The 21044-nt window shown below is 38.9% G+C and overlaps 2 protein-coding genes across 3 annotated transcripts in view; one reads left to right on the forward strand and one right to left on the reverse strand.

The window, feature by feature from the left end:
• Positions 1-2110: 2110 nt before the first annotated feature.
• rpp21 (ribonuclease P 21 subunit) lies at positions 2111-4860 on the reverse strand. The gene is made up of 5 exons (XM_043222250.1): positions 4699-4860; positions 4521-4621; positions 4365-4447; positions 3959-4093; positions 2111-2384 (listed from the first exon to the last, which is right to left on the reverse strand). The coding sequence occupies exons 1-5, from the start codon at positions 4753-4755 to the stop codon at positions 2263-2265; spliced, it is 498 nt and encodes a 165-aa protein (XP_043078185.1). The 5' UTR covers positions 4756-4860; the 3' UTR covers positions 2111-2262.
• A 1782-nt stretch (positions 4861-6642) lies between these two features.
• Positions 6643-21044, forward strand: part of gpc5b (glypican 5b) — a 38020-nt gene continuing 23618 nt past the window's right edge. Inside the window, exons 1-6 of one of the 2 annotated variants that reach the window (XM_043223926.1) lie at positions 6643-7152; positions 8826-8987; positions 11674-12383; positions 14390-14571; positions 14767-14826; positions 15165-15287. In XM_043223926.1, the coding sequence (XP_043079861.1) occupies positions 6984-7152; positions 8826-8987; positions 11674-12383; positions 14390-14571; positions 14767-14826; positions 15165-15287 (1406 nt within the window). In that variant the 5' untranslated portion in view covers positions 6643-6983. The remainder of the gene's footprint in view (positions 7153-8825; positions 8988-11673; positions 12384-14389; positions 14572-14766; positions 14827-15164; positions 15288-21044) is intronic. The other variant, XM_043223928.1, reaches the window with a different exon arrangement.

Consider the following 21044-nt stretch of genomic DNA (forward strand, 5'->3'; position numbering starts at 1 on the left):
GCGTTTGTATAAAATGACCGATATGCGCATGCATGGCCGCACCTCGATTGGATTTTATATTAATATTCCAAAGCTGCTACAAACCATTAGTCTCGCGAAAAATATATGCAGGTCACATTTCTACTGAAAATCCAAAGCAGAAAAACTTTTTTAAAAATAAGATATTTCTTGCATAATAAAATAAGCCAGATTTTCCATTGTGACAGTTAAGGGCATCTTCTCATGACGGTAGTGTGACTCGTGACGGGGTATGTGTGTGTGTGTGTATGTATGATACGTATAATTGTAAAAATTATTAACAAAAAAACACTCGGTTTGCAAAATGTAATGATAACATTCAAAATATTATATATATATATATATATATATATATATATATATATATATATATATATATATATATATATATATATGCATATATTTGTGTGTGTCATTATACTACTTACTAAAAAGTAATAAATACTGCATATTTAGTCATTGTTCTATTTTTTTATTAAAATTGCATTTGTGTAGGATTTTATATCATTATTTTATATACTATTTTAATATACTTTTATGCAATTGCATACTTTTTAATCATGTATAATTGTAAAATATAAAGATTAATATAAACATAGTAAAAACAATACATTCACAAATGTTATAAATGTTTAATAATAATAGTATATTTTATTCACATTTATGCATTTAAACAAACATTTGTCTGTGCGTTTATGCATGCAAAATACTTGACTAATTTTATACAATTAAAAATGCTTTTTTTAAATAAAATAATTCTAAGAATTATATATATATATATATATATATATATATATATATATATATATTATTTATTTTATATTTTTATTTTTTTATAGTGTAAATTATTATTTGTGCAAATAACTAATTTCATTGTTCACAATTAAAAGAAAACTGAACAGATACACACATTTTATCTTAAGGTGTTCTTGTTACAGTGTTAATTCCATCTACTTACTATATAGTTAGGGTTACGTGCATATAATTATCCGTTATAATTGTTATTACAACAGTAAGTACATGTAACCTACGTAACAAGGACACCTTAAAATAAAACGTGTTACCACACGACAACTTTGCATAAATGTAATTTTCACTTTCCGCCAGTACATTAAGACAAATACGACGGAGACACTTGATCTAGATCTTTTTCGACCTTTCTTTCACCTCTGAAGCTCCTCGATACAGTTCGAGTCCGCGTCATCATTTAGCACAATTCCTCAACCCGCCGATTTTAATTTCTAATGCACTCCCACCGACATTATGCGATGCAAATTGAATTAAATCCTGTCTTCCCATGCATCTTGTTCTGTCCTTCAGGGCAATTGATTCGGTTCTCTAATTCGAGGAAGTGGGAGGGGTTCCTTGGCTTCCACGAAGCCTCCTGGTGCTACTTTCCGTATTGACAACCCATAGACGCATATCCTTGGGACGGCGCCGTTGTAATGCGTTTCGACAAGATCCATATTCCGTCCAATTAACAACATCAGCAGCGACTGAATTACACTCATACATGTGTAAATGTCTTAATATCGCTTATAAATTATCGCCAGGGTGCAGGATACCATGAATATGCAACATCCGTTGCGCATCCAAGATCGGAAGCGCGATACTCGGAGAGGTCGCGCACGCAAACGTGAATAATTCATGAACGCGCACTGCTGCGCCAAAACAAGCCTTTTGTTCTCATCAAAAACTTCAAAAGCGCGGATATCAAAACCTTTACGCCCAATACGTGATGTAGCGCCTGACCCTAAGATCAAGAGACTACCAGAGATCAACTGACTGGAGAAAAACACTAAGGCCTCAGAAGTTGGAAAAAAAAATTTTTTAAACGTTGTTCTGAAAAGCATTAATAAGCGTAAGCCGCGTGGCTAAGTGAAATATCCACATGATGGTTTGGATAAAGAGACAATTTAGCAACGGTAGATCAATCAATTTTTATGCAGGCAGCTGAATTCCCACCAGGTTTCCGTGCGCTCCGGGTGATAAAAGAAAACGCTTCTGTTGCAGGAAGCCATGTGGAGTTCAATGATATTAAAGCATGCGTAAAAGTACAGAATAAAAGTCATTAGCAATGTAAATCAGCCACTTACAGTAGAATCGCTTTATTGCAATTCAAAACATCCATTAGATGCGGGAGGAAAAAAAAACGATATTGCACTTAATGTCAGGGAGGGGGAAAAAAAATGCATACAAAAAAAGTGTGACAAAAACGCCGTTGACTTGAAGTAGTTATATTAACTAGTATGTAGGGTGTCGTGAAGGTTTAGGCGCATTTGTTTGGGCTGAAGTCTTTGCAGTCGTGGATGCCGAGTCAGTATCGCACTTCTCTTGGGTTGCGGGTTTAGATGAAGGACCGGCATCTGTAGACGGTAGAATAAAAGATACTGTGTGAATGCGTGTATTTTAGCGCTGCCAAACTGTTCAACTGCATCCAAAATAAAAGTTCTTGTTTACATCATAAGTGAACCCCCGGCCCACGAAACCAGTCGTAAGTGTCGGTTTTTCAAACTTTGGAGGGGAAGAATTTTACAACGCCACCTAAACGTTTACACAAAGAAAGGTGGTGCAACTTTTATTCTCGCTGTAGAGTTGTTGATGCCGCCATTGGTTCGTGGCGACGTCGCGTTTGCGAACGCGGTATAAAGGGTGTAACGTTTTCATCACATGCTTGAGGTATTCGGCCAATCACAATGCACTGGATAGCTGGCCAATCAGGACCAAAGCGGGGCAGTGAGGTGCAACGATAATGTATAGTACGTGGAAACCAGAATATAAACATATTCACATTTTAACGGTTTCTCATCGAAAACTATAAGGAAAACACCAAACCATTAAGTGGACGGATTGGGTTCATATTCTGACCTCATCTGCTTGCTCATGTATGCATTATTAATACGATGATTGCTGGATTTCATCTTTTAATAGAATATACACTTTTGACAACGAGTTGTTACACCGTTTAACGATTCAAATATCGCTTAACATGGATCGCAAGTGGCCAAAACTTGCATTTTGCTCACATACAATCGTTTTATTCTTTTAAGAACGGGAAAGAGATGGAAAATTGACCTGCAGTTCGATGAATGTTTTACCCTCCAAGTTTATCACATGACTAAAAGTTGTAAATTGCTGTTGTTTCAGTTAGACCACAAGATAATTGGTTAATTAGGCTGTTATTAGATATTAGCATATCACTAGCAGATTAAATACACATTTTGATATTGACATCTGATTTTTTTTTTTCTATGAACTGCAAGGACCTCTATTGTAGCGCGAGTCACGTGGCACAAAAAACTCAGGTGACTAGACGAAAAACAAAGTTAGCATCCACGAAGGAGATGGTCACATATAAATGCAGAGTTCATGCAGTCATGGCCAAAAATATCGGCACCCTTTGTAAATCTGATCAAAGGTGGCTGTAAAAATGTATCCGTATTGCTAATCCTTAAAATAGGGGGAAATAGGATTATAAAATATATGTTTTTATTGGTAATTTAAAAAAACTGTCTTTATTGACTGGATGTGAATGACTGTCACTTGCAACATATGGCGCAGCCCTACTCTATATTCCCATTCATATTCACAATTCTGAGCGCTCCAGGGTGATTATGAACGTAAAAGTTATCCAGCCATGGCTTCCTGTTTCACAGAAATATTAATAGGAGGGAAAACAAAGCCCAGATTTCCTTAATCGTCCATCACAATGAGAAAAACAAAAGAATATATTTCTGATAGGCAGAAAAAGATAATTGAGCTTCACAAATTATTGAAGTGGCTTGAAGAAAAGAGCTAGACCGACCAGTGAAAATTCCCCATTTAAACCATCAGGGCAATAATAAAAAAATTTCCAATCAACAGAAAACTTTACAGGACTGTCTTCTTCTTTTAAGTAAAATCAATGGACAAAAACTCTTTCAAAGATGATTATCTTTACCTTGCGAGGTCTGGTTTTCTAGTTGAGCCTCAGGTTGATCCACCCACAGTTTATGTTTTGGGTTGTTTGGGAAATGTTTGGTCAGTCCACAACTTAAACACCGCACAACAGTCTTGCGTTGTCGCATTGCTCCTCCTTCAATATTAAGATTTAATATACATTGTTAATGTTAGATGGATAGATAGAGAGAGATAGATAGATGGATGGATGGATGATAGATGAATGGATGATAGATGGATGGATGATAGATGGATGGATGATAGATGGATGGATGATAGATGGATGGATGATAGATAGATGGATGGATGATAGATGGATGGATGATAGATGGATGGATGATAGATGGATGGATGATAGATGGATGGATGATAGATAGATGGATGGATGGATGGATGGATAGACTTACTTTTTTGTCGTACAGTTGATGTGACACCTGGTATTAGTAAAGTGCAGCATTTTTTGCAGACGGTTCTCTTTATTGATGGATCTCTGTAAACAAATGAAGCTCAATCACTGATGTCTGTTTATTAAAACTCCACACCAGTAAGGAGAAGCTACTCACTGCCTGAGCACCAGTCGTTTGGAGATGGTCTTCTGAGTGAGGCAGTAAAACCTTGCCAGTTCAACATTCTCTGGATTTTGAGCCAAAACGCAGTGAGCAGCCTGGGATCCACCATCAGAAAACATCACGAGAAGGTTTGACGCTGAAATAAACAGATGAGACACAAAACCCCACTGACCTGGTAGAGGAAGTTCAGCCGTTGATATGCTTCTTTATCTTTTATATTCCCCGCCATGTTTCTTGAGAGACGTTTCTCTGTGTTTGAAACTCCAAAGTGTGAACTTCTGCTGAACACAGCATGACAGCGTGCTCGTTATATTCCTTCTGCTTCTCAAAAGCCGGTAAAATCGGTATATTTGCTGTGTATCGCCATCGCGCGGAACAGCGATGTACTGGCGTGTTACTCAAATCAGAGATAGGAAGAAACAACCATACTGCGCCTCATAGCGGCATGATCTGTAAAACGCGTTATAAAAACACTTTGACTTCAAAAATGTAGCCTATAATTTTGCATGTGTATGTAGGAGTGTGTGTGTGTGTGTGTGTGTGTGTGTGTGTGTGTGTGTGTGTGTGTGTGTGTGTGTGTGTGTGTGTGTGTGTGTGTGGAAAATGTACAATATTGATATGCATGTGTTGCTAGGAGAACACTTAATATTCAGTAGACAAAATTGAGTGGTTGCTTGAAACCTAAATTCATCCATTTTCAGACAGCCCTTTTTAATTATTTACATAGAGTTTTTCGAGCATTTTATGTGTGGAAAATATTAAATGGATAATGCTTCTGAAATTAGTTAAAATTAAACAAAAAATATTTATTTTAACATCGTCCTGTAAGAACTGCTACTTTAAAAAGACAAAATTATTTAAAAAAATTTTTTTACTTTTTATTCAAGTTTTCAAAATTAATTAAATATAATTTAAAAGTATGAAAACTTTGTATTGAGTTTTTAGCCACAGTTTTAACTGTTAGGTAAACCTTTAATATATATATATATATATATATATATATATATATATATATATATATATATATATACCCTTTTTTTTACTAAAAACTGTAAATGTGTGTGTGTACACGCTGCCTATTGAAAGTATTCATATTTTTTTTATGTTTTGTTATGTTGCTGCATTATGTTGCAGCAAACTTTATAAACTTTTTTCCCTCCTTAAACCAAAATGGTAAAAAAACAAACAAAAAAAAAAACACGTTTTTAAAATTTTTGCAGTGCATATCAGCAAAAACCAAGCCCCTAAAGTCAAAGAGCTGTGAGTCAGCTTCGCATCAAGCTACCTGTCTGGGGAAGAGTTCATTCACAGAAGCATCCATAATCCATAATAGAAGACGTCTGAGCTGGCCTGTTTTGCCAAATTGAACTGAAATAGAAGGGACAAGAACCTGATCGCTCTAGTTGAGCTCCATGATCATATATGCAGATGGGAGAAACCTACAGAAGACACTCCACCCTGTTTCTGATGAAACTCATCACGTTTGAAGATATCACCTGCAAAGCGCAATCCCAAAAGTAAAGTGTGCCGGTAGCAACCTCATGCTGTGGGGCTGTTTTTATTGGCAGGGACTGAGAGTCAGTAGAAGGAAAGCTTAGTGCAGCAAAATATACAGATAGCCTTAAAGAAAACCCAGTCCAGAGCATTCAGAGACTCACCTTCCAGCAGTGCATTGAACCTAAATGCACGGCGAGAGTGGCTTATAGACAACTCTGCAAATGTCCTCAAGTGGCCCGGCCACAGCCTGGGACTGAACCAATCGAATATTTCTGCAGAAATACGAACATGTGCATCTGCCCCCATCCACCCCGACGGAGCTTGAAGAGGTGAAGAGGTGAGAAGGAGAATAACCTTGATGAGCAAGCCTTGTCACCTCCAACCAAAAATACCGGAGACTAGGCTCTTCAGCTAAATATTTGGCCCGTTATGCCTACGCAATGTACTTATCTCAAAAAACGTACAAAGCTGTGACAATCCTGTTTCGTCATTGGGCATGGAGTGCAGATCGAAAAAGGAATTTAAAGCACTTTAACATAAGGTGGCAACACAACAAAACATGGGGAAAACGTTTAGTCCGTTGTTAATTTAATGCGCACTTAAAAATATATCAAATAGAAAACAATATCTATTTTAAGAATCTGTTTTACATTGTTCCACCGTCTACCCATCTCTGCCAGAAGGAGGGGGTCCGGAGTGGGTGTGGGGCGCACAAAACTGGCAGTCAGAAGTCTCTTTTGCGCACTGGGCGCGCGCGCGCACACACAGAGGGCCCTTCCTCACATGTCTCCAGTCCAGTCTGTCAAATCACGCAGCATGTGAAGCCCCTTTTTTTCTGGATACTTCATTAAGCGGCTTTAAATGCGCATCTCTTCTGGATAACACTTCTGACTTGTCTTGAGGGCTTTTCTCTTTCTCTTACATTGGCTCAGAGGGCTTTCTGTGGACTGAGATGGTGCAATGCTCCGCAGGACAGCACCGCGTGTATGTTGCTTGTGGATCCTGCTCTCCAGCGTGTTGGTTTGGAGAGTTCACTGCGCCAGCGCGCAGAGCTGTCATGAGGTGAAAACCGCTTTCCAGCTGCGCCAGGTCGGTTCGCTGAGATGGGTTCCGGAGACCGCGGCGACAGGTTCGTTTATAAATGCTGTGAAATAAAAACCGGTTAACTGTGAAAAGCAGGGTCTGATGTAGCTAGAGATTCTCCACGCCGTTTCCAACGGTCGTTTCGTTAAGAGGGTATTTCCTATTGATTTCACTATTGGCGCAGTTGTTGCCAAGAACAAAAGTTAAAGCAAACTAAAAACACTGACCAATAGCGGGGCATGTTGTCACAGCGTTTAATTGCAGCTAAATTTAAGCTGTTTAACTATTACAGAAACGCCTACCAATAACTGAAAAAGAATAGACAAAACCTTGAATTTAATGGTATTATATATAAATGTCTGGCAATTCGTACCTGAGTGACGATTTGTTACAAACTGACTTTTATTTAAAAAAAAAAATGCATGTTACCTTCTAGTCAAAATGTACCTTATCTTGTATGTACCTTTGCGACTGACCTTTTTGACCGTTTAAATCACCTCTTCCATTTTAATAGTCTTGTAATGAGGCAGATTATTTCTGAAGCCTGAAATACTGAATGTAGGCCTATAATATTTATACGAAATGAAGGTTAAATGAGTTACAGCCTGGCAGGCAGATACTTGTGAATCTGACAAAAATGATCTAGGAAATATTTACATATTAATTTACTACTAGGCCTATTACTGTAGGCGTATGTCGTAGCCTATTATGTCAGCCGTAAAGTAAATTGTGTCCAAAAAAGTCATCTAACGAATACGTCATTTTGATGACGGAGCATAAATCAGAAATGTCAGTGGTGTTGACAAAATTAACATGACTGTAGGATAGGTTGTCAAATGGCTTTCATGTTCTGCGTTTCGTGTTAAATCGAAAACGCATTCCTGAATAGAAGTCATGTCAAAAATGTTTGGGAGTTGCTATGAAATTGTAAACTGGGCGTATTCGGTTTGTCTCAAGTTCTTGTTTATGGAAAGGTTACATTAAAAAAGTATGACCGTTATGAGACAAAGTTTTATTCTTAGTGCGCAGGTTTCAAGGCATCGCTCCATGTTTATTGAGAGGTGAGAGAGGTCAGTAGAATGCTGGGGATCACAGTCAGCTGTTCTAATGCATGGCTTATGGGGTCCTGTCGGTGTAAAATTGGTCACATAGGATAAGGCAGAGTGACTGACAGAGCAGATATCGTCTGTCTATATCACATGCTTTGGTCTTTTACCTTCTTGCTATACAACCACTTTATGTGTGTTATTTTGGACCTATATGAATGTTTTAAAGACAACATGCTTAGAATACTTAATTTTTACATGTTGAAAGGTCACATTTTCCAAAATATAGGCTATTATTTAGGGTTGTCTAGACAGAAGTAGCGTTAAAACTCTTAAATCAGGGAAACTGTTTATTGTGTCTTCTCAATTTTCAAATCAGTTTTTGGTGTGTATGTGTATAGTTTATACGTCACACATAAAATCCACACCAAATCCACATGATGGATAACTACAGCCATAAACACAAGTTGTTGCGATGCTAAGTTTCAGAACAATTATGAAGTGCAGAACAATACCTGAAATGCCAAAATTGGAAAATGTAACATAAAAAACCATTATCATACATTTATTACAAGACATGATTAACGAGAGATATGTTTTGGAATTTCATTAAGGATTCAAGTAGTCAAAATGCCCCTAGAACTGAATCACCTGAATCATTAATTCTCCATAGATGCAGATCTTCTCATCTGCAAACACCAGGGTCCCACATGCTGCACCCGCAAGATGGAGGAGAGCTACTACATCGCTGCCCAGAGAGATACACTCCAGAACATTCTCTCCTATAGTTTTGAACTCAAGTATCTCATCCTGGGCCATGCTTCTTCCTTCCAGGGTACGTATCAATACTGAGTGGAGCTTATTGGTTGAATAAATACTAGGCCATGTGCTGTTTGCATTTGCTGCAGGAGCAAGAGGTCATGGGATCAAGTCCCTGCCACAGCAGGTGGTTCACACGTTCACTACATGCCGTGGCTTTGTACGCATGTGTAGGAGACACCAGGGTGGTGTTATGAGTCACACACCGTGACTTTCCGAGGGCTACTCGGTGATTTGCTTTTTGTCCGCTGTTTTTCACACTGACAGAATGCTCCTTTATCTTCCTGAGGTCTCCTGTGAAGCAGCACATGTGCTTCTTAGAGGTTGATTGGCGCTTTAGGATTAGGACAAGGCTTTTCAGAATCGGTGTTTGAATAAAACGTACAAAAAGAAGCCATCAGAAAGATGTTTCTCACACGCATACATTTAGACCGACTCCATGCATGTCATTAGCTACTCCAGGGCATTTATATGTATAACATGAGACATAAGACGCTTCAAATTTAGAACTCTTAAGTCCTCGGCCAACCAAATATTTAATTTCATCCAATTTGTCCACCCAAACTTGCACAAAAACCCTTTCAGGTTCACAGGGAAAGGGCACTGTCGTGTCCTCTCTGTCTTTGCTGCCAGCCGAGTGAATATTTAACGAGTTTAAAGCAAACGAAAAGAAAAATGTTGAAATTCTTGGCGTATCCGTGGAGATCCGTCTCAGTGCACTTCAATGTATTGCTCTATAATGAGAGCTTTTGAAAAGATCAGTTGTCCTTTTCTGCTACTTTTCGCATGGTTGTAGCTGGTGTCCTGTTTAAAAGAAAGAAGGTCTGTAAAGTGTTTTTCATTCCCACGTGAAAGAGGATTTTTAATGTAGACCGCTTTGTCTATATGCCTGTGTGTTTAAGGGTAAAGTAATAACTCAAGTATGAACCTTGTGGACTCTTTTGGGAATGTGTCTGTTTAAGAGTTAGTTTACCCAAAACTTTTGTTCTTCACCAGTATGATCTTCTTTCTTCCATGGAAGCCAAAAGTAAATAGCTTGCAGAATCTCTTTTACTTAATGGGGACAAGGACTGTCAAGGTCCAGAAACTACACCAGTGATAAGACATGTTGATATTGCTGACGTCAAACCTGCCCCAGGGAGGGTGATCTGTTTAAGATTTGAGAGCGAGTAAATTTTTTGGGTGAACTATTTCTTTGAAACGTCCTCTCTGTTTCCTTGAAAAGTAATTTCACTGTAAAGCCATTCCAACATATGCTGTTCACATACCATCTGTTTGACAAAGCCCAACTATCCTCTCCAACCTAAAAGGCACTAAAAATACTGTGTGCTACCTTTTCTTGATCTAAATTCAGTCCTGGACGGGGTACAGTGAGTGGTGTTATTCTGACACTGATCTTTTTAAAAGTATACCTGCATCAAATCTAGTAGGCACTGAGTTAATAGAGTGATCTGGGGGTATGGTCATTCAAGCTGACCCAACTATCCTTCTTCCCGGAACATCCTGCTGTCTTAGAGGTTATAGGTCAGTTGTGGTGCATCCCGGGCACCCTCAGTGACCCCTGTAATTTGTGTGACCTCCCCCCCACATGCCTTCATGGCCCAGAACCATGTCAGAAGAACTCCATTACACGATCTGGGAATAATCCCCTGCCATGTCACCTGATACTGAGGTGTTTGAATGTAGTTGCCAAGATACTCCCTAGTCTGAATTTTAAGGCATCTAGTGCTACAAGTGTTTAATTTGAACCTTTTTAAATAGAGATTTCATGTGGTTGTGAAGTGCTTAAATATGTTTCCAGTACCACCCACCTGAAACGCTTTCTAATCATTCATACAAACCACCCATCCCAAATCTGATGAATAGGGCTTGGTTGAAGGGACCTAGATATAGTTCTTGACTTGAGAAAGGTTACTCTCATATTGTTGAGATTACAGGATACCACAGAGAGCAAGAACACAGACGCAACAATTCACAAACCCTGCCTGTGTTCTTGCAGAACCTCAAGCCTAGTTATAGAAAGAGTCTTTTAGTACTGTGAGCCAAACAGGTGTTCTTTTGTTCCTCCATCAATAAAGAGCAATCATAACTTTTGGCTTGGTGTTTGCATGCTAGTCATTCATAGAAAAACAAGACAGAGCTGGAATGCTTTGGTCGTTATGAATGAGATGACATTAAAGCAAACTGCACTTTGAAGGGTTCTACCAGCTGTCACCTTAAGTACCCATCTGTCACATGTCACACAAAAGTTAATATGCCATTGTAAATAATACATACGATACAAATGACTATGGTCCTCAATTTCCATATGCAACCTGGAGGCATAGTGAAGTATAAGATGTCGCCCTGACTGCTAAAATTGGTCACAAGCTAGTTGCATGTGTCACATATCTCCAAACTAACCTTCAGCCCAATAGCGCCAGCCCAAAAGATCCATGGATTAAGTGTTGTCAACTCCCATTAGTCCAATGGAAAGAGAGATTATATGCACAAGAAAGAGTTGTAAGCAATGCTAGACAAGGCAGAGGTGTACAGTGACAGACTAGTAGGTTCGACTCTCTCATAAATGTCAAACTAAATTACTACAATTGTTGGTCCTCTCATGTTACGAATGTTTATGTATTTTAATTTGATTTGACTGTTTAGGCACATCAAATTAAGCGCTTGTTCAGTCCAGAATTTCTCTTTTATTTCCTCTTCAGATACCTTCCATTCCCTGCTCTCCTTCACTCTAAATCATACCTACTCGCTCTTCGACAGCACCTACGAGACGATCTCTCATGACGCGAAACCCTTGGTGTCTACTCTCTTCTCTGACCTTGACCTCTACCTCCGAGGTGATGCCAACATCTCTGTGGAACACTCGGTCCACAGTTTCTACGACAGACTCTTCCCATTGGTATACCAGCACTTGGTCAATCCCGGCTTGGGTTCAAATGTTTCCACATGGTCCTCCGAAGGAAGCGAGTGCCTACGTGCCACTCGGCATGACGTCAACCCCTTTGGCCCTCACCCTCAAGAACTTGCTCAGGGGCTGTCCAGGGCACTAGTGGCCGGTCGTGCCCTCAGTCGGGCACTGGTGGTGGGTGCTGAGGTTCTGAATGCCACCGAATCAGTGGGAATGGCGCGCCAATGTGGACGTGCACTGGTGCGGATGCTGTTCTGTCCGCACTGCCGTGGATTGACCCTGATACGGCCTTGCGGAGGCCTATGTCTGAATGTGATGCGGGGTTGCCTGGCAGGCGTAGCTGAGCTGGATGGGCCCTGGAGACGCTATGTAGCATTGCTAGAGGGGCTGAGCGGAGCACTATCAGGGGGATACGAAGTGGAACTGGCACTTCTACGCATCCGGGAAAGAATTAATGATGCTATCCTTACTGCGCAACTCCATGGACCACATCTGAGCGCCGTGGTGAGTCATGCTTCTCTGATTCATGGAACACGTTTATTTTTATTCCACAAATGAGCTGCACCATATGCTGAACTAATCAGGTCTAGCGTGCATGCCCTTGCAGCAGCATGTTCAGTGATCAAATGTCCTGCCCAATCAGGCTGTACGGTTGCAAGGCTGCAGTTTTGCTCAACTGCTATACTTGCATGTACTTAAATTTTAAATTGATAATTCTTAGAATAGAGCCTAAAAATACTTGGTCTGTTCTCAGTGGTGTTATGAAGAGTTGCAATTATTATATCTGCAAGAGGTTTATTATTAGCTCAATGATTAGGAGTGTGATTATGTGGTAATGTGACACGTACTGTAAAAAAAATGTGTTGGTCGTGACAGTATGACTATGGCTGTCTGTAAGTGAATACCCAGCCGCCCACCCTGAGGCTATTCATACCATCAACGCCAGAAATGATGCACACGACACAGACGACCGTCTGTCGGTCTCTCTCACTTGATTCTTTCATAGGAATCATGGCTAAAGGGGCCACAGGGGTCAAGGGTTTTGTGACAGCTCGGCTTTGCACCCATCATGTCCTGGTGATGACAGCTCTATATGGGTAGGTCAAGTTAGAGACCGCATTCCCACAAATCTCTCTCAAAGAGCATTGACTTGCCCGTCAGAATGGGAGATATTATTACTTAAGCCTCGAACCGCAGCCTCACTAAACTCCAACACCAAGCTTACTGCTCTACAATGGAGGCTGCTTGTGGGAGTTGGACCCCCCCTTAAACACTCCATCACTGGATCAAATGTTGCTCACTCACTGATGCCAGGCAGGAATGACTTCGGGCTCACGTTACCTGGTCTGGACCCAGGGTTGAGAGACAGAGTGCTAACAAAGTTGTTAGATATAACCCTAATGGTACTGACCAGTAAAGTGATCAATGAAGTTATGATAATGCCAAAATAAAAACTAAGAACCCAAAATAAGTCATGGTACTTGTGTTGGCTTTTAGCTAATTTGGTATGGTTCTGCTAACTTATGGATGAATTATCAAAAATACTGTAGTATTATTTTGCACATTTCTTTATTTACTGTAACCACAGAAAGGATCATTTTGTAATTTCGCTGTAGGGTGCATTATGCAGTGGCCAGAATGCAATTTATACCTGTGTTTGGTTCACAACACAGCCTTGTGTAGTGAGAAGCATTTGCACCAAAATATTAGCATGTGGGGTCTATACTACAAGCAAAATCAGGTTTGTTATAATGTTAAAAACAAAGAGATTCTGGAGAAATAACTTGTGATATCTTCATTGTTTATAAAACATCTATATGTGCCGCCCAGGGCTGGCATTGACATGGAGGACTATGCGGCCTCTCCAGTCCCTCACGCTGCATGTGGTCTGGCGCTATCTTGGTGCTGCTTGAGTTGTTTGGGTGTTGTCTGGTCCCAATCAGCCTGATGTCCTGCATGCAAATTCACCTCTGGACAAAGACGGCTCCCGTGAACCGGCCGGCCCCTTCCCAAAATGCAATGCATCTAGCGAGGGGCCAGAGCAGGGGAATGAGAAAGTTCAGCTAATCCTTAGATAAATAAAGCTCTTTAGAATATATACAAATACAAACACATTTATAACTGCTCACATTTATAATTTTTAAGTCCTTATTCCATTAGAATACAGCTAAAATATGTCAACTATAGCAGATTATTTAGAATTTTTATACAATTTAGGGATGATGAGAGGTTGAATAACATGAAATACACATTTTATGAATAAAAAAACTGTTGATGTATAATTATTCAGTATGGAATACAGTGAAAGTTTAAGCTTATTGTGCAAGTTTGTTCCAACTAGAAATCAATAATGGAAATATTGTGCCATTTATTAGTGGCCACTAGATGGAGTAATCTCTTTGAATTGGTGTGAATGAGTTCACAGAGGCCTAAATTATACCATTCACCATATGTTTTTTTTCTCCTACATACAGTTTTGAGCACACAATAATTCCTCATCTCTCTTTCAGGTAGGTAAAGTTTGTGGTTCCTTGACCGAAGCAGTTTCTTCCACTCCAGTCAGTCCCACCTCAAGAGGTCTGATATCTTCGGTAAACCCAACCATTGAACTCCAAACCTCAGTCACTTCCTCCAGTCCTACAACAGTACCTAATACAGGCAACCACCATGAGCACATAACACTAAAAAGAAGGTGAGAAAATGGCATATTCAGTATCCACTGCATATATAATCGTTAAACATATTTTGACCCTTTAAGATTAAAGATTAAGATTAAAATCCTTACCAATCAGAAGTTTCAGATTGTATGTCGTAACTTCTCTGCTATTTTTCTTTCTTACTTCTGTTTTCTTTTCTCTCAAATCTGCACTTGTCGATGACCCTATAGGTCTCTGCCTCTGAAACCGTCCAAAAACGACAAACCCAGAAGCCTGAAAAAGATTTCAAAGTAAGCAGTAGCAATTCAACTTCCAGGTTTCCAAGTTTTTTAAAAGAAATATTATATCTAATTATTTTGTCATAAAAGGATTTTGACTGTCAGCCTAAAGAATGTTCAAATGATTTAATCTTGCATCAAATAAACATGTGCGAGCAAAGAAGAACACTGTCAGCATTATTAACAATCACAAACAAGTACGGGAGGCCAATCCACCGCTTGTGTCTATCAGTGTTTGGGCATGTTTGATTAGAGAAGCATGATGAATGGGGCAAAACTGGGTTGCACTGTATAATTACACCTGGTTTGATGGTTTTTGATAACTTCCTGAAAGCCTGAACTTCCTGCAGGGAGTTTATGGGCTACATCCAGCGGTATAAATCGTTCTTCTCCACCCTACCGGAGATGCTGTGCGAGGGGGAGGTGGTGATGGATGAAAACACCTGCTGGAGTGGAGAAGATGTGGTAGAGAGGTAAGCTTGTCTTGTCAGAAGAGGGTTTGAACTCAATTTTGTATGTTAATGTGAGGATTAATATGGGTCAATGACATGGTGCTCATTTTATTTTAAAATTGTGAAATGTATTTCTTTTTTATTTATTTTTTAAAAAATGTACCTTATATTAAATGATTTGACAAAGCTGTTTTAGGTTGTAAATCAGCAATTCACTATTTATTTATTTATATGGGACATTGTATTGACAAGTTTTGCACATTTAGTTAATATATAACATACACATCTTAATATCAGTTGATTCTATACTGACAGAAAATGGAGCACTGAATGAGATTTTCAGGCTTGCTGAAGACTTATTCTTCACAAACATGACAGTGTTTCTGTTTTCCCATCCAAATTGATTGTAACTGAAAGCAGTCAAATCAGATATATCTCCAGAAAGGTCTCTATTTACTCTGTGAGGTCATGAAGTTCATAAGATGGCCAAGAGGAGTGATGGTTGCCATGGATTATCGTGGCTTTTCTCCAGTCCCCATCCGGACAGAAGCTTCATTCAGAAAGTTCTGGAGCTCTATTGTGACACAAATGAGATTCCCTGAAAAACACACACTCAAAATAAACATTTGCATATAGGCGGTTTTGCTATCAGCATATGTTCATTTAGACTTATTCTCTTTTGACTTCTGCCACAAAAACATAACCACAATCGCTTTGCTTGAATGGACAAAGTTTTGTGATTTAAGATATATCCCTCTTCTGGCCTCATTTGCTCCTCAGCCTTGGCTCAGAGGTTAGAGATCCCACTCCCCCTTCACCCCCTGGACAAATTGCTCCATCGCTGTCCACACTACGGCAACAACGCTATGTTGGCACCGTCCATACTGGGGCCCAAACATTGGGTAGTGCTGGAGACAGGCCATTGTCACCATGGAGCAAACTGACTAGCTTGCTAATCTTTTTTTATTTTTTTTAAATCTCTGTATTAAGACAAGACACGTTGTCAAATTGAATTGCTTTTTCCTGAACGATAAAAATTTGGTGGTTTCCTAAATGTCTTTGATTGGTTCCAAATAGGTTTGATACAAATGTAAACATTATAATGCTACATTTTGGCCACATGGCATTCAGGTGAGCACTAAACTTTGTCTTTCAGAGTAAATCAGTTTGACATTATAAAAACTCGTAAAATGTATTTTCTAATTGAAAAATTTCCCAAACTAGCAAACTAATTTTCTCTATGCTAACACAGAAATGAATAGTCACACTCTCCATACGTTGGTACAAAGACTATTGGAACTAAATGCTAGCATACTGCTCAGTATACACTATATACTGCCTTCTGTTTTACAAATATGAGGCAGATCATGCTAACAGCATGAAAGTGCTAACATTCAAAATAGTAGTAGTAGCTTTCTATGTATTGAATAAGACACTGTAAGACACTGTGCACTTTATTTCTTGTAGTGAGTAACACACTTCTTTTTGAAATAAACAAGATGATTCATTTTGTATAAAATATCTTAATATTTAATAGTCTGATAAAATAATCAAGAGTCAAGAAAGAGACATCAAAGCCGATAATACAGTTCATTTGTCACACAGGAAATGGAAAATCAAGTTAAGTTGCAGTGCATTGTGGGATTCCTTTCTGTGCGCTCTGTTGTATACTTCAAGTTTTGATGTAGTTTGCAGATAATTTGCATTCTCTGCACAATATATATGCTATACCCTGCAGAAATAGTGAAATTAGCATATTAGCATGCTACTCTGGGCATGTTTTCTTTTGAGCACAACCTCTTCAAATTAGTCAACGCTGCCCCCTTTTGGACAAAATAATCTTAGTCATTAGTTTGAACATTACATTCAACCATGTTTCAACCATGAGGCAAAAATCCCCACAAATGATTGCATGAAACTAATATATTAGCCATCTAAAAATATTCTGCCACTCGGTCATAATAAACAGTGGGGTCTACACACTGAGGAAAACATGTGTTCACAAGATGGCCGAGCTTTCACACCGAGTTCAGTCCAAAACATGCATTTTTGGCTTGGAATTTTCAGGTCCATTTAGATGGCTACGTAACATTTCAAATCGAGCGAACAAGACCGTTTAAGAAAATGCTTAGCTGGAGTTGTGGTTCACCTCCCATTGCACGGAGCAGTGTATGAATGGATGTTTCGTAGGATGGTGGAGTCAACCAAGCAAATGTTTGCAAGACTTATAACTTGGTGTCAGCCAGACTCCGACTGAATGTGTGAGGTTACTGTGGAAACAGTTTGTTTTTGTTTTCATTTTAGGCGACTGCCATCCGTGGTCAAAGTCCTTTGGTATTTTGGGTTGTTCTTAGTTTTTCTCTTTTTCTCTCTAACATTTTATTCATTACTGACACCAATGTTGAACTTTAACTCACATAAAATGGTGAACAGATAGATAAATTGAGACGACTGCTGACTCACTAACTCGCTCAGTCGTCATGAAATGCTCCAGCTTCATTTTCAGTGTTGTGACCTCCTTAGTTTTCCTTTCCTCTGTGGTCTTAGACTGGCCTTGTCCTCCATTTCAGCTCTATTAGATTATGTGTTTGCTCACCATAACACTTATTTTGGTTTTAAAGAGATATGCTACGACCAGTTGAGGTTTCAGGTGGTTTAGCTTGGTTAAGCTAGTCTTTAGCTGTACAATTGGCCTTAAGTTTGTAGCTGTGTTTTGGAACATAGTAACTTGTTTATATCCAGTCTAAGCAGGTTATTAGTTAAAGTATCATTAACTGCTTCAAGCTTCTCATTATCTAATTCAAAATGATCAACAAATCAATGTTTCAAGAATTGCCCGGACTAGCGATATACAGCTGATGTCTTGCTAATTTAAAATTGGTTTGAGCAACAAAACTTAGCTAAAGGCTACATTTGACAAATGAAGGATTGAATTTCAAAATGTATTTGATTAATTTTCACTTGCATTTGTACTTTGCTATATAAAATCACCCTACTGTGTAGCATGTTCAGTTAAGCTTCACTGTAGGTCTCCTTCCACCTCTGCTTGATAGCAATGCTATTACACACAGTGTTTGGTATAATAAGCCTAAAGTAGGTGTTTTGGTATCATAATAATGATAATGACTTCAAAACACCACAGTGCAGTTTTAGCATATTTAGCACCTGCTTAAACAGGGCTGTGGGTAGTTTTTTATTGCTCAACTATTTAGTATATTTAATATATTCTCCACTGAGGCCAAATGTAAACTTAGTGAACTATCTGCCTAGACAGTATTTCATAGATGGGCCTTAGTGCTGTCTATATAGGTTTCGATATATAGCATACAAATGCCACATGATACGCTAATATTTGCAGGATTAATAGTGGCTGATTGACCTGAAAACCTGTAACGGATACTGTAACTGCATATAGGATATCCAGTGCTTGTATTACAACTTACTATTGAACTACTCAATTCCAAACAGCTGCTTTAATACAGAACAGCGCTGTTAGCTTTGTGCAGTTCAAAGCTGACTAGATATATTACAGCTGTCCTACATTAGCATGGGCCCTTCCCAACTTCATAGACCACAGACAATAAATAGGATGGAAAACTAGCAACCAGAAGGTCTTACACCCGGTTATTACACACATGAGAAGGCACACAGCTGAATTCATGCTGACGTAAGACAGGATAGCATAGCTTTCTCAGATGCTATACACTAAAGTTGTGTATTCTATAGAAAAAGACTTGTTGAAATATTAGCGTATGGCATCCGTTTAGGCTGTGTGTCATTTGCCAAAGGCAATAACTTCTGATGCACAGCTCATGAAGAACGGATATTGCTAGCTCATTAGGTGCCGAGTTTCATAACCTTCTGAGCAAACAAATGAGCTAATCCAATATAGCAGATGAATTTAATTGGAGCTTTGCTCCTCACAGGGGGATGTGTGTGTGGTTTCTATGGGAAAATAAGCAGCGTTTAGTTGAAGGGGAACTCCAAAGTCTTTGGTCTTGATCTGGGTAAATATTTTTCTCCGACTTTTTTTCTGGTTCGGATTCATTTAGCCGCTAATTATTGTGAGAAATGTGGGTGAGTGCAGTGACAGGCCCACCGCTCTGAACTGTAAGACCCATGTTCTTGCTAACACATCTGTTTAGAGCGTCTGAAGCTCTTTGTAGCTTCTTTGAAGCAGTTTGTCTGTGTCATAATCAAAGTACTTTATGAGGTGACTTGTTTGTTGTGGTCTTTTTTTGTATATGAAAAAGCAGGACTTGATTATATCGGTATTTGATTGGATTGCGTGTGGGTGAAATGCTAATATTAGAGGCTCTTGCTAAGGAAATCTGAATTAACAATCGCTTGTACTTGTGCTAAAGGTCACTGAAGTATCTATAGAAAGTTTCAGTCTTGACCAGTGTCTGCACTATTTTTGTCTAGAAACTATTAGTGATAAAACTACATTTCTACTTGTTAAAACTAAAGTTGCGTATTTCTTAAAGGGACAGTTCACCCAAAAATGAAATTTCAGTCATCAGTTACTCGCCCTCTGTTCGAAATGGCTCAGAAAGTAGTAAGGACAATGTTAAAATAGTCCATATGACATCAGTGATACTATCGTGAACGCACGTCAAAGACTCGGAAGAGAAGAATTTGTTAAATAAATTGTGCACAAAAAGTATATTTCTAGCTTCATAAAGTTGAACCACTGATGACTATTTGAATGGTTTCCTTGCTTCTGGGCCTTGAATATAGGAGTCCCGTTGCTGTTTATGCAACAGAAAAGCTGCAGCAGAAAGCTCTCAGAATTCATTGAAAATATCTTAATTTGTGTTATGAAGATCTTATAGCTTTGGAACGACTTGAGGGTAAGTAAATAATGACAGGTTTTTCAGTAAACCATCTCTTTAAATACCTCAAACAATTCCTTATCAACAAAGGTATCTATTTTAGTTGATGCCTCCTATCTTAGGTTCGGGCTTAAATATCTTTTTGCCTGGCAAACTGAACAAAAATCATTAGATTGTTGATAGTCTAGAATCTAGCGAGCCCACCTCTTAAAACGCTAGCAACTTGCTATCAACCCTAAATTTAATTACTTTTGATCGGTAGACCTAATGACCTCTAGGCCTAGTACACAGTCACCTAGAAGTGTCCTAGCAATCATGCAGAACACCTAAGTAACCACCTGGCATAGAGCTAGCAACACTAAATCTAATTAATTTAGTTAATTTAATTCATTCAATGGTGACTGTACGAATACCAAGAACATTTTTAAGACATTCAATAAGGCTTTTAATTTCAACTATTAGCTATTAAAAATGGATATGTAAAGCCACTGATAGACTTGTAATGTCTCATCAATAATGCAATACGCTCAAAATGAAGTGCGTCATGGAAATATTCATACTTCCTTCGAGTATCTGCAGAGAAATAAAGGTAGGCAAGCAACTATCTCAACATTCATGCTGAACAAAATGTACAAAAAACACAAAAATGTCTATTTGTGATGATCAGTCTTAAGGTTGACTGTATGTTTATTGAAACACGTCGAGCAGATTGTTTCCTCTTTAATTATGCGCATATGGAGCACATTTGGCTCACAGAAGAAAGAACGAGCCAGTAAAAATGACAGTATCCACAGACAGCTCATTCTTCTTTTAAATAAGCCACATAATCCGCTCCTCTCGTGTAGTGAATACTCGCATATCTCATCTCCATCGTATTCGTACCTTCCGCCCAAACGCATTCACGCACAACAGCTAAAAGCACAAACCAACAAACAAGTCTGTC

Source organism: Puntigrus tetrazona, chromosome 22 (genome assembly GCF_018831695.1).
Source record: "Puntigrus tetrazona isolate hp1 chromosome 22, ASM1883169v1, whole genome shotgun sequence".
Lineage (NCBI taxonomy): Eukaryota > Metazoa > Chordata > Actinopteri > Cypriniformes > Cyprinidae > Puntigrus > Puntigrus tetrazona.